Genomic DNA, 13,414 nt, shown 5'->3' with positions numbered 1-13,414 from the left:
TAAAGTCGGTTCTGCCCCATCTGGACCCTGTATAGGGTTTCCAATGATAACAATTAGTATTAAATCAAAAGACTCCTATCTCCATCTCCTTTCATCTGACCCATCTAGACAAGATGGAAACTATTCAGTGGGGATTTTACCTTCCCCTATTCACTCTGAAACTAAACTCCCTCATGAAAACTTGTAAGCCAGCCACTTCATGTCTTTATAGAGGACACCCCTCTCCTGCCATTTTAGGTATCCAATGTCTGATTGCCTGTCCCTATCAACCTTGTGTACTGAGGGAACATGCTTGATCCTTGATTTGAAGACTCCTTCCTTCTCAGTTGGTATTTTGTGCTACTACATTTGTAAGACAAGGTCAAGTTCATCAAATTGTAGCAATTTACACATGCTTCCTCTATCAAATTTTTTGGTCTTCCTCTAGTCAAGTCAAGTTTTGATTATCAGACCATCCAAGCAATGCCAAATAGGTACTATCTGCAAGTTTTGTGCCCATTCCCCCACTTCATATCAGTTGGATAGTTCACTCTCAACTCTAGCCCCCAGTGGCTAGGTCAGTGTCCATGGGCTCAGTGGTTCCCAGGTCTTCCCAAACTTTGGACCAATCAGCTCTTCCTCTTCTGGCTCTCATTTCAAGGTTCACAGGAACACACAGTACCATTGTTTTTTGATAATATGCTACATTCTAAAATGGTTGAATATCGATCAGTTCTTTTTTTGAATCAGTGACTTTGTGTATTCTTTCTGTCATATTTCTTAAAACACACGAATCATCTGTCAGTTTATTGTACTGTGGTAGCTTGCATGTTGCTGTGATCCTGGAAGCTATGCCTCCAGTATTTCAACTACCAGCAGGGTCACCCATGGTGGATAGGTTTCAGCACAGCTTCCAGACTAAGAACAGATTAGGAAGAAGGAGTAGGTAGTCAACTTTTAAGGGATTAGCCACTGGAAATTTTATGAATAGTAGTGGACCATTGCTCTGTATAGTGCTGAAAGATGAGATCCTCAAATTGAAAGGCACTCAGAACGTCTCTGGGGAAGAGCTGCCTCCTCAAAGTAGAATGGACTTTGATGACATGAATGGACCAGCACTTTACAGGACCTTCGTTTGCTGGTTTGGCACAGCTCAGAATGAGAAGAGCCGACTGTATACATCCATTAATAGCTGGAACTTGGAATGTACGGAATATGAATCTAGGAAAATTGTCAAAAATGAAATGGATTGTATGAAGTTCAATTATCTTAGATATTAGTGAGCTGAAATAAACTGGTATTGACTATTTTGAATCAGATACTCCTATGGTTTACTATGCCAGGAATGACAAATTGAAGAAAATTGGCATCACATTCAACCTCAAAGAGAGAATTTTAAGATCTATCTTAAACTAGATGTCTGTGTTAGGATAATACCTGTTTACCTACAAGGAAAAACCAGTTAATTCTCCTGTTACTCAAACTTACACACCAACCATTAAAGCCAATAAAGAAGAAATTGATGGATTCTGCCTACTTCTTCAGTCATAGGTTGATCAAGTATACAGCCAGAATGCCTTGATAATTACTAGTGAATGGAATGCAAAAGTTGAAAACAAAGAAGCAGTGGTGGTGGTGGTTATGTGCAGGGAGCCGGCTCTTGACTCTTAATGACCATGTATGGGGTTTGCGAGGCTGTAAATCTTTACAGGAACAGAAAACCTCATCTTTCTCCTGCTGAACCCCTGGTAATTTTGAACTGCTGATTGTGAGAGTAGCAACCCAACTCGTAACAACTATGCTACCAGAGCTCCTTAGAAAGATGCTTACTTGTGTTTGATTGACAATGCAAAGGCATTTGGCTGTGTGGATTACAACAAACTGGATAACATTGTGAAGACTGGTAATTGTAGATCACGTAGTTGTGCTTATGAGGAGCCTGTACATAGACCAAGAGGCCTATTCAAACAGAACAAACGGATACTGAATGGCTTAAAATCAGGAAAGGTGATGTCAGGTTGTATCCACTCACCATATTTTTTCAGTCTGTATGTTGAGTTAATAATCTGAGAAGCTGGATATGTGAAGAAGAAGGTGGCATCTGGATTGAAGGAAGGCTCCATCATCAACCTGTGATAATATAAATGACATAGCCTTCCCTGCTAAAAGTGAAGAACACTTACTGATGAAGAACACATCCTTCAGTATGGATTGAGCTTCAACTTAAAACAAAAATCCTCACAATTGGTGCATTAAACAATGTCATGATAAATGGAGAAAAGATTGAAGTTGTCAAGGATTTAATTTTACTTGAATCTATAATCAGTGCTCATGGAACCAGCAGTCATATCTGCAAATAACCTCTTTAAATGGTCAAAGAGCATGGACATCTGTCACTTTGAGAACTAAGGCCCACCTCACCCAAGCCATTAGTGTTTTTAGTCACCTCATATGCTTATGAAAGCTGGACAATGGATAAGGAAGACTGAAGAAGAATACATGCAATTAAAATTATGATGTTGGCTAAGAATATTGGAAGTACCGTGGACTACCAAAGGAACAGACAAATTTGTCTTGGAAGAAGTGCAGTTAGAATGCCCTTTAGAAGCTAGGATGGTGAGACTTCTCATGTTATTTGAACATGTTATCAGGAGGGACTAGTCCCTAGAAAAAAAATCATGTTTGGTAAAGTCTAAAGAGTAAGACCCTCAGTGAGATGGCTGAGGGTCTTCTTACTGGCTGCAACAATGGATTCAAACATAACAATTTTGAGACTGGTGCAAAGCTAAGCAGATTTTTTTTCTGTTGTACATAGGATTGGTATGAGTCGGAACCCTCAACAGCACCTAACCACATTGAAACATGTTTTTATTCATAAACATGTTTCTATGCTTTGTACAGTATTCTGTCAGTTCTCATATATTAAACAAGTATTTAGAATCTGTAATCACTTTTCTTGGCACTTAACTTACTCAGTTGAAATATCTTCATGTAACGATTCATCTTGAGTTTTAAAACACCATCACATCAAAATATATTTATCAGAAACAGACTTAACTCAACATTTGTTTTTCAGAGTCCTTTGAGTACTAAATGCATTTCTTATATGTATAAGATACCTGAGTATGTTTGATGCGCTCCATTTATCCAGCAGTGTGAACGTTTTGTGTGTTTTTCATTAGAAACGTCGTATTCTAGCCCAGCATTATACCTGTCAGGTCATGACACTTCTTGATATTTCTGTAACACCTGAGACTATAACATTGTCACTTCCTATCATTCTTATTTATCTTTATGCAAAACCCTTTTTTATGTCAGAATCCGTATCCATCATAAGAACTGTCCAAGTAGAGATAGAAATGGGATTTTTTTCCACCCCCTTTCCTTGTCATGTGATTAGAACTCTACTGATCAAATATCCTATTGTTTTCAGGGAAGTAATTATGTCCCAAAGAATGTGTTACTTAAATGTGCTTTCATGGAGCCATCTAGGATAGAAAAATACACATGTATATTTAAAACATATATGTATAAAACATAAAAACTTTCAATTCTATGTTACATGGATAAAGGTTAAGTCTGACAGACTGGCAACCCAAGGATCATGTGCTGCTCTGGCATAGGAGATGGTTTAGAGTGTCAAGGTTAGGCTACTACTAACTAAAGAAAATGTGGAATAGGTAAAGAAAACTCACTCTTTTCGTTTCTAAACTATACATCTTCATATGTTTGTTCTTATTGCTGCTTAAAGTATTTCCCATATTTAAAGTACAATCTCTTTTGTTTCTCAGTTTTTAAAAGGTATCCTTAAAATACTTACTGAAAAGATGAGTAGTGAGGGTGGTAGGGCTTTTAGGGAGTGTAGTCTAGGCAAATGTTCTGCACAAGACCTTTTTAAAGTGTTGAAGAGCAAAGATGTCAGCTTGAGGACTAAGGTGCGCCTGATCCACGCCATGGTATTTTCAATAACCGCATATGCATGCAAAAGCTGGATAGTGAATAAGGAAGACTGTAGAAGAATTGATGGTTTTGAGTTATGGTGTCGGAGGAGAATATTTAAAGTGCCATGGGCTGCCAAAAGAAGAAGTGCAGCCAGAGTGCTCCTTGGAGGCCAAAATGGCCAAACTTCGTCTTTCATACTTTGGGCATATTGTCAGGAGGGACCAGTCACTGGAGAAGGATATCATTTTTGGTAAGGTGGAGGGTCAGAGAAAAAGAGGAAGACCCCAACGAGATGGATTGGCCAAGTGGCAGCATTGATGGACTCAAGCATGGAAACAGTAGTGATGTTGGCCCAGGATCGGGCAGTGTTTTGTTCTGCTGTGCATAAGGTCGCTATGAGTTGGTACTGACTTGATGGCACCTGACAACAACAACAACAACAAAAGTCTTGAGAAGGGAAAGCTGCTCCATTGTTTCCTCCCTGGTCCCCAGGGCATTATTTTGACATTGCTTTTACTAGATTGACATCCTAGGCGGGAATTATGTGGTTAGTTGCCACTACTTTTACCATTAAGAGACCAAATAAATGTAGATTTGGTCCAACATTCTTAGTATAATTAAGCCTCAGAAATAGGAGCCAAATTGGCTGTTTTATAGAAATAGAAAAGAAAAATCTCACTTTGAGTATTTTTATGTTGTTTGTAATGGTTACTTGTCTTTGCAATTACTTTTAAAATAAAGTTTTTTACCTTTGACTTTCCAAAATAGAGATGACTTCATCAATTACACCTTTTAAAAAATACATTTTTAAAAGTTTTGCTTTCTCTTTGTCTAAATAGATGTGATGCTGACCCTTCAGCCTTAGCCAACTATGTTGTTGCACTGGTCAAGAAGGACAAACCTGAGAAAGAATTGAAAGCCTTTTGTGCTGATCAGCTTGATGTCTTTTTACAAAAAGGTAATTATTACAGGCCTTCAGCCAAGTATTTAAATATTTTACATTCATAGTAAAATCTTGAAAGTTATAAGATAGGAAAGAGAATAGTCAGGGTTTTCGAATACTTGGGTATTCTTCTGCATGCATGTTTGTTTGTTTATTTGTGTATGTATTCTGTATTTTGGCAGATTGCTACTATTCCTTCATTTTTCCGTTTTCCTTTCATTCCTTTTCTGTACAGAGGCAACAAATGCCTTCTAAGTGATTGAATCCTTGGCAGGTTAAAATAGAGGCTAGTTGGTTGAGATGTAAGAGTTTAAGATAGTGCTGCTGCTTATTCTTGCTATTGATTAGGATAATGAGTCTTTTTGTATTTTCACTCTTAGCTCTGTTTCTTGATAGCAAAGATGAGGAGGGCATGATCCGCTTCTCTTTTTACATTTAACTTCCCATCTTACCAAGGCCTTTCCATGATCTTCACAGCTTACTGGAATTGTCCCCTGCTGCCTGTCTGATCTCATGTCCTGTCACTCCACCTTACTTGTTCTACTTTGCCACTTTGACCCCCTTGCTGTTCTTTGAAAACATAATACTGACTAAGGACCTTTGTACTTTTACTGTGCCTAAAACATAGTTGCCTTTTTAATTTCTTTCATATTTCTCTTCAGCTTTTATTTTCTCTGAACTATTGCCCCTGAGCATCATATAAACAGTAGTTATTTACTCCTCCTGACCTTCATTTTTTTCATAGCGTATGTTGCTAATCCCCCATGTTTATTTGTTTGCTTACCTGTCTCCCTCCCATCACCTTTGTCTTTCTACTTGTTGAGAACAGAGATTTGGAACCTACAGTGCTTGACACATACGAGATGTTTGATAATTACTGTTGAATGGATATGGTGAATGAGGTATGAGTATTACATGCCGATTGATTGATGGATCTGGAGTCTTGGTGTGGCACTGTATGATAAGCACTGGACTTCTAGCCACAAGATTCGCTGTTCAAACCCACTAACTGCTCCTTAGAAACCCTATGCAGGGTCGCTATGAGTCAGAGCCAACTGGATGGCACTTAACAACAACAACAACAACAATTGGTTGATCTCGCTATCAGGGATGAGAAGATATCCTTTAACTCCAATATCTGCTGAGAAAGAAAAGATAGTAATGTGGCTACTCAGTCTAAAACAGTATGACATATTTTTTTCATGCATTTTAAAGATTTTTTTATTAAAAAAAAAATAAAAACTTGAATACTTACAGAAGTTTCCCCTAGTACTGTATTTTCTTTTCTAAATGTATTAATTTGCATTGCTCAATTTACATTGAAGATGAGTTCTGTGAAATGTAGTGGCATTGAAAACACTTGAAACCAAAATTATAAAGCATGCTAAAATTACCTAAGAGGCAAGTGTATGCTTATTGGACACTGTTATTTTATTTATTTTTTTAATTTAAGGTTTTTATTGAGGATTGAGTAAAAGTTTGACAGGGCAGATCATCAGTTTTATATTCAACAAATCATACACCTTGTTTCATTACAATGATTATAATCTCCTCTATGTACCATCAGTTACCAGTGTTTCTCTCTATTCACTTTAGCCTTTTTTTTTAAAACACTCAGGTATATATAATAATTTGTACCACCAAAGGGAACATTCTACAAGTCTGCCTCCTGGCTGCCAACTCTTAGTCCCTCACTTCCCATGAATCTAGAGTCCTCAGCCACTCCCTTTCTCCATGTCCCCATCTCTGCCACCATCTCTGGTGTCACTGCTTCTTTGGATAAGGTCTCTCATTCGGCTTGTTCTCTCCTAGGGTCCTTTGTTTCTGGACTGTAAGATTAACCACTCCCCTGGTTTTGTTTTTGATATTTAATGCCTTATTGTGAATTATGTGATAGTTTACATGGGAGGACATTAGCTTCACATTGATCCTGTCATATATCTTATCGTTTTCTTGCCATGGTTACAATCCCCTCCATGCATCATCCACCAACCAAAGGGTATACCCCACAAGCCTGCCCCCCGGTCGTCCACACACAGCCCCTCTTCGTCTCCGGTCCCAAAGTCCCCAGGTCCTCCATCTCCCCACATCATCGTTTCTGCGTCCATCTCTGGCATCACTGCTTCTCTGGGTAGGGTTCCGTACTCTGCTCTTCTCCCTTGATGGTCCCAGGGACCTACGCTCCTGGACTGCAGAGTTAATCACTCCTTCCCTTTGCCTCAAAAAGTCTACCTTTACATTTCCAGCCCTTACAATCAGTCCTGATAACAATTATTCGCTATTGTGTTGCAAGAGACCTATTCACATCTCCTTTCATCAGCCTCGACTAGACAGAATGCACACTACTCAGTGGAGAGTCTACCTTGCTGCATGCCCTCTGGATCTAGGTTCCCTCTTGAAAGCTTGTAAGTCAGTCACTTCTTGCCTCTGTAGCCCTCCCATTCTGGGTAGCCAATGTCCAAGTTGCCCATTCCTGTTCTCTGTGTGTGTGGAGGCACTCCCCTGTTTTTGTTACAAAACTTCTACCTTTACAATTGTGAGAGTCGCAATTAGTCATGATAACAATTACTCATTATTGAATCATAGGAATCGTAATCCCCATCTCTTTTAACCAGACCCATCTAGACAAGATGAAAACTATTCATTGGGGACTCTTTCTTTCCCCACACACTATTAAAGTAAGCTCCCCCTTGAAACCTTGTAAGCCAGTCACTTCATGCTTTATGGCCCCCTCATTTTAAGTATCCAGTGTCTAAGTTGCCCATCCCTATCTACCCTGTGTACAGAGGGGTGGACACTGTTATTTATTTCAGTTACAAAAGCAATATACATAAGGAAGAATTATAAAATACATTTTCAAAAACAAGAAAATAAAGCAGTCAAAAATTTGTCAGTAGAGATTAAAATTGCTCTTCTCTACTTTTGTATGTCTTTCTAGAGTAGAACAATCCATTTGAATTTACTGTAATGATGTTGTTGTTAAGTGCCTTATATAGGTTTTGACTCAGCGACCCTGCATAGAGTTTCCAGGGAGTGGCTGGTGAGCTTGAACTGTTGACCTTACTGTTCAAACCCACGTTGCAGTCTAGCACATTAATCCGCAGTGCTGCAGCAGATGTAATGATGGATAGCTTTTATATTTATGCTGATATGATACCAGTGGCCACATGTCTTACTGAGCACCTGGATATGACTGAGGAACTTATTTTAAATTTAATTTTAAATTAATTTAAACTTAAATCTGAGTAGCCTAGTGACTGGTGACTACCTTATTGGATGACGTAGCTCTAGATTTGCATCTTTGCTTATATATTGAAGTGATATTAGATAAGCATACTCTTTAATAATATGCTTGCATTTTAAAATTGTGATGCTGTATGATAAGCACTTAACTGTTAGCCACAATGTTGGCAGTTGAAACACACCAGCAACTCCTTGGAAACCCTATATAGGATTGCTATGAGTAAAAACTGACTTGACAGCACTTGAGAACAATGTATTTTGAGAGGAGCGCTGTGCCTCTGTATGATAAGCACTGGACTATGAACCAAGGGGTCAGGGTTCAAGCCTACTTGCTTTTCTGTGGGAGAAAGATGAAGCTTTCTGCTCCTACAAAGATTTACAGCCTTGGAAACTATATACAGGATTGCTATGAGTTAGAACTGACTTGATGATGCTTAACAGCAACAGTGTATTTTGAATATTTTTTAATATTATATATTTATGTATACATTTTTTCCTTGGGATTATAAGGTTTTTAAAATTATAGAAGTAATGCTTATTAGTTGGAAAAGAAGTTAAATACAGAAATGTATGAAGAAAGTCTTCTAAATGTAAAGACTTCAAAAAGGCCTGATTAATTTTGTCTTAAAGTTACAGATAATGTTACTAGGCCTGTTTTATAATCATGAAAAATGTTCACTGTACAAATTAATAGTGTAAAGAGATTTTTAAGAAAGTTATTTTCTACAGAGAAAGAATTTGGCAATTTAGAAATGTCATTTATCTAAGATGCTTTCTTATTGCCGTGGAAGCAGAGACTGTGTTGTGGTCTAACATATGCTATATCTGTTTTTAGAGTAAGACCAAAGAAAGTTATTTAAATTTAGATGTAATGAAACAATATATTCTGACACTTCAATGTTTAGTAAGTTCATATGATCTCTTCAATCAGTCTGAAAAAGTTACAAAAAGTTAAATAAAGCGCAAAAGATATTTTTTCGTCATTCTTATTTTGATTCTAAAATATTTCAAATTATTTTAATGAATAGCAATGATTTTACTGTGTTCCACCAATATAAAAATAAATTATGAAGCTCTCTCATCTGTTCTTTATCACTCCTTCCCACTCCCCCAAAACACTTGTCAGCTTTTTTATTCTTTCAGTTTATTTATGTGTTTTTTTGTATTTACGTAAATACAAAAAGTTATTCTCTATATGTTTGAAATTTGGTATCATCACTACTAATTATTTTTTCTGTGTATTCTATTTTATGGTTCTGTAGTTAATTTACTCTCTTATTCTTGGAAATTTGGTTTGTTTTCAAGCTCCAGGATTAAAAAACACTCAGAAGTGGGGTTCTCTTCTATAAGACTGTGTATTCGGTTTTGGTTCCACTAGTGCCAAAGTGTGTTGTCAAACTTTACAGTGTTTTTGTTTTGTTTTTTTGGTGCAGCATTTAAATGTTATTGTTTCTTCTTAGAAACTTCAGGTTTTGTGGATAAACTCTTTGAAAGTCTCTATACTAAGAATTATCTTCCACCTTTGGAACCAGTTAAGCCTGAGCCAAAACCTCCTGTCCAAGAAAAGGAAGAAATTAAAGAAGAGGTAATGTAAAAATTTCCTTTTGCTTTATATATGCTATTACCAGCATCCTTCTTAGTTGGCAGATGAGCTGTTTAGTAATTAATAGTCTATTGCAGTTTCAGGGTTTTAGGCATGGTGCAGATTCTTTATTAAGGGTTTTTGGTCCCTTTGACTTGAAAAGTTGATAGAATTTCAGGTATCATGTTTAGAGATCCAGGGAATATTTTACATAATATTGAGGAATTCTGAGTAATCTTATCCCAGTTCTTTTTAGAAGAAGTTAAAAGTTTGGTCGAATAAAGAGGCTTCATTGGAAGTTGAAGTATTAAATGAAACCTTAAGCGAAATCATTGGTTAGCACATTTTCATGTAAATAAAGAAATTCTTCTCTCTTTTTTTAATCTTTTAGAATTATTTTGTAGCTAATGTAATTATAAGCATCACTGTCAGCCTTGACTTTTGTAACACTCTAGTATAAACAGCAAACTGCTAATCATAAAGGTTAGCTAGCGGTTCAAACTCACCAGTCTCTGCATGGGAAAACGATAAGGCTTTCTGTTCCTGTTCCCCTCACGTACTGGTTATGAATTGGGCTGCGAACCGCAGGTTAGCAGTTTGAAACTACCAGCTGTTTCTTGGGAGAAAGAAGAGGCTTTCTGCTGCCCGTAAAGATTTACAGCATGGGAAACCCTGTATTAGGGTCCCTGTGAGTCAGAACTGACTCCACGGCACACATCCAAAGACTTACAGCCTTGGAAATGCTATGCAGAGTCTCTATGAGTTGGGAATACCTCGATGGCAGTGAGTGAGTTAGCATTACAAAGAAAATGGAAAAAAGGTTTCTGTAACTTTAAGGTATAAAAATATGGTTATAGATAGTAGTTTAATTTTTCCAACCAAGGACATTTTATAGAGGTCATTTGTATTTCTTTTTATGTACTAACAGTGTAGCATAATATAATACGAATGTTGTTGTTGTTATGTGCCGTGGAGTCAGTTCCGACTCATAGTGACCCTGTACAGGGTTTCCGAGGCTGTAAATCTTCATGGGAGCAGAAAGCTTCATCTTCTCCTGCAGAACAGCCGGTAGTTTCGAGCTGCTAACCTTATGGTTCACAGCCCGATTCGTAACCACTATGCTTATGGGTTCTCAAATCAGTCTTCCTAAGTCAAAATAGCAGCTCTATACTTCACTTTTGCCTCACTTTTACATCAGACGAATCAGGATCAAAGTAGTACTTAGCTCTTTAGGTATTAAATAAGGTTTTATATATGAGGGGGCTACAAAAAGTTTGTGGAAAAATTCCATTATCTTCTTTGTTTTTTAAATCTACATTTTTACCTTTAAAAAAAGCAAACCAAACTTTATTGTGAATAAACAAAGGTTTACAGAGCAGATCATCAGTTTTACATTCAGCAAATCACACACTTTGTTTCATCTCAATGACTGCAATCCTCTCCACGCAACAACAGTTTCCCACTTCCTCTCTGTGTTTATTATTTTTATTCTACTTGCCTTCCCATCCCTTTTCAACTTTGTCCTTAGGTAAATGTTGCCCCTTTGATCTTGAAAGATTGACCATTCCATGGTGAGAATACCTTATTAGTGTTGTTGGCCCCCCAATATACCTGTCTACTATTTGGCTGAAAACTGGGCCATGAGGGTGAGTTCTGTTTCAGACCTAAAGGGTGGTTGAGGGCCATAGTCTTGGTTTCCTCCAGTTTCTTTCTGACCAGTAGTGGTGGTTGGTGGTTATGTGCTTTGGAGTTGGTCGTGACTCATAGCAACCCTGCATAGGGTTTCTGAGACTGTAAATCTTTATGGGAACAGAAAACCTCATCTTTTCTTCCTCGGAGTGACTGATAGATTCGAACTGCTGAACTTTTGGTTAGCAGCCCAACTCATAACCCACTATGCGCTACCAGAGCTCCCATCTGACCAGTAAGTCCAGTCTTTTATATAATTTTGAGTTTTCCATGGAAATACTACGTTACATTTTAAAGACTTTTTATTGTGATTTGAATGAAGGTTTACATACACAAAAATAATCAGTTTTACATACAACAAATTAAATTCCATTATCTTTTAAGTTCCACAAACTATGTAAAGTCTCCTGTGTGTATGTATGTGTGTACATGTGTGTGTAAATTGTTGCTGTTGAGTGCCATTGAGTTTGTTCTGACTCACAGTGACCCTGAATAGGGTTTCTGAGGAGCAACTGGTGGGTTTGAACTGCTGACTTCATGGTTCGCAATTCAGTGCTGATACTACAATGCCATACCAGGAGTCTGTGAATAATAGAAATTTAAAACACAAATGTATAGATATTTGTATTATCTAGTTGATTGCTTAGCATATAAATGTTGGTTGCTATACAGAAATACATTCCAGATTTTGTTAGTGTATTCTGAAAACAACATGACCTTTTTTTTTTTTTTTTAACTTTTTCATTATTTTGAAGTAATTTTAAACCTATAGAAAAACTACAAAAATACCAAAAATGCCCATATACCATCTACTTAGATTCAACTATTGAATATTTTACCTCATTAGTGTATTCACACATAAAGGCTAGTTTTTTTCTGAATCATTTAGGAGTAAGTTGTATACATTATAGCTCTTGATCCCTTAACTGCTCTGTTTATGTTTACTGTAGGATAAGCACTGGACTGCTTACCACTAGCCCAGCAGTTCATAACCACTGATCACTTCTCGGAAGTGATCACTTCTCGGAACTCTGTATAGGGTTGCTATGAGTTGGGACTGACTCGATGGTACTTTATAACAGCAACAAGAAGAAAGATATTCTCTTTAGATAACTACAGGAATTTTATCGTTGTCAGTAAATTTAACATTAATGTTAATCTACTTTCCAAATTTTCTCAATGGTCAATTATTACCTTTTTAAAAAAATAGCATGTTCTTTTATTCTCCTGGATAGAATTCATTCGCATTGCATTTAGTTGCCACTTCTGATACATTTTTTAATGCTAATTTGATTAAATTGACTCACCATTTAAAAAAACGGGGCTATACTTAAGATAAAATGAGACTTCTTTTGTTTATAGCTTGTGCCCGTTAATCTTTTCACATGTTGTTGTTGTTGTTAAGTGCCGTCGAGTCGGTTCCGACCCATAGCGACCCTGTACAGGGTTTCTGAGGGTGTAAATCTTTACGGGAGTAGAAAACCTCATCTTTCTCCCGCGGAGCGGCTGGTAGTTTCGAACCGCTGACCTTAAGGTTTGCAGCCCGATTCGTAACCACTACACTACTAGGCATTTTAAAATAAGGGGAAAGCTTTCTTTGGTACCTTATTGTATATAATTTTAGGTTTATGACTAGTTTTTGTTGTTGTTGTTATGTGCCGTGGAGTCGGTTCCAACTCAGTAGCGACCCTGTACAGGGTTTCCGAGGCTGTAAATCTTTACGGCAGCAGAAAGCCTCATCTTTCTCCTGCAGAACAGCTAGCTGGTAGTTTTGAATTGCTGACCTTGTGGTTTGTAGTCCGATTCATAACCACTATGCTATCAGAGCAGATCTTTTTTTTAAGGTTTTTATTGTGGATTGAGTGAAAGTTTACACGACATATCCTCAGTTTTACATTCAACAAATCATACACCTTGTTTCATTACAATGATTATAATCCCCTCCATGTATCATCAGTTAAAAGTATTTCTCTCTATCCACTTAAGCTTTTTATAAACAAACAAACAAAACCACTCAGGCATATATAATAATTTAC

General features: G+C 37.3%; 1 protein-coding gene across 1 annotated transcript in view; it reads left to right on the top strand.

The window, feature by feature from the left end:
• RBM27 (RNA binding motif protein 27) overlaps positions 1-13,414 on the top strand; it is a 145,619-nt gene that overhangs the window by 16,781 nt on the left and 115,424 nt on the right. The window contains exons 2-3 of the mRNA XM_006874510.1: positions 4,761-4,879; positions 9,568-9,692. Of these exons, the coding sequence (XP_006874572.1) occupies positions 4,761-4,879; positions 9,568-9,692 (244 nt within the window). The remainder of the gene's footprint in view (positions 1-4,760; positions 4,880-9,567; positions 9,693-13,414) is intronic.

This window comes from Chrysochloris asiatica, unplaced genomic scaffold (genome assembly GCF_000296735.1).
Source record: "Chrysochloris asiatica unplaced genomic scaffold, ChrAsi1.0 scaffold00280, whole genome shotgun sequence".
In the NCBI taxonomy this organism is placed as follows: Eukaryota; Metazoa; Chordata; class Mammalia; order Afrosoricida; family Chrysochloridae; genus Chrysochloris; species Chrysochloris asiatica.
Note: the sequence above shows the minus strand (reverse complement) of the source record. Positions and strands in the feature narration are given on the sequence as shown.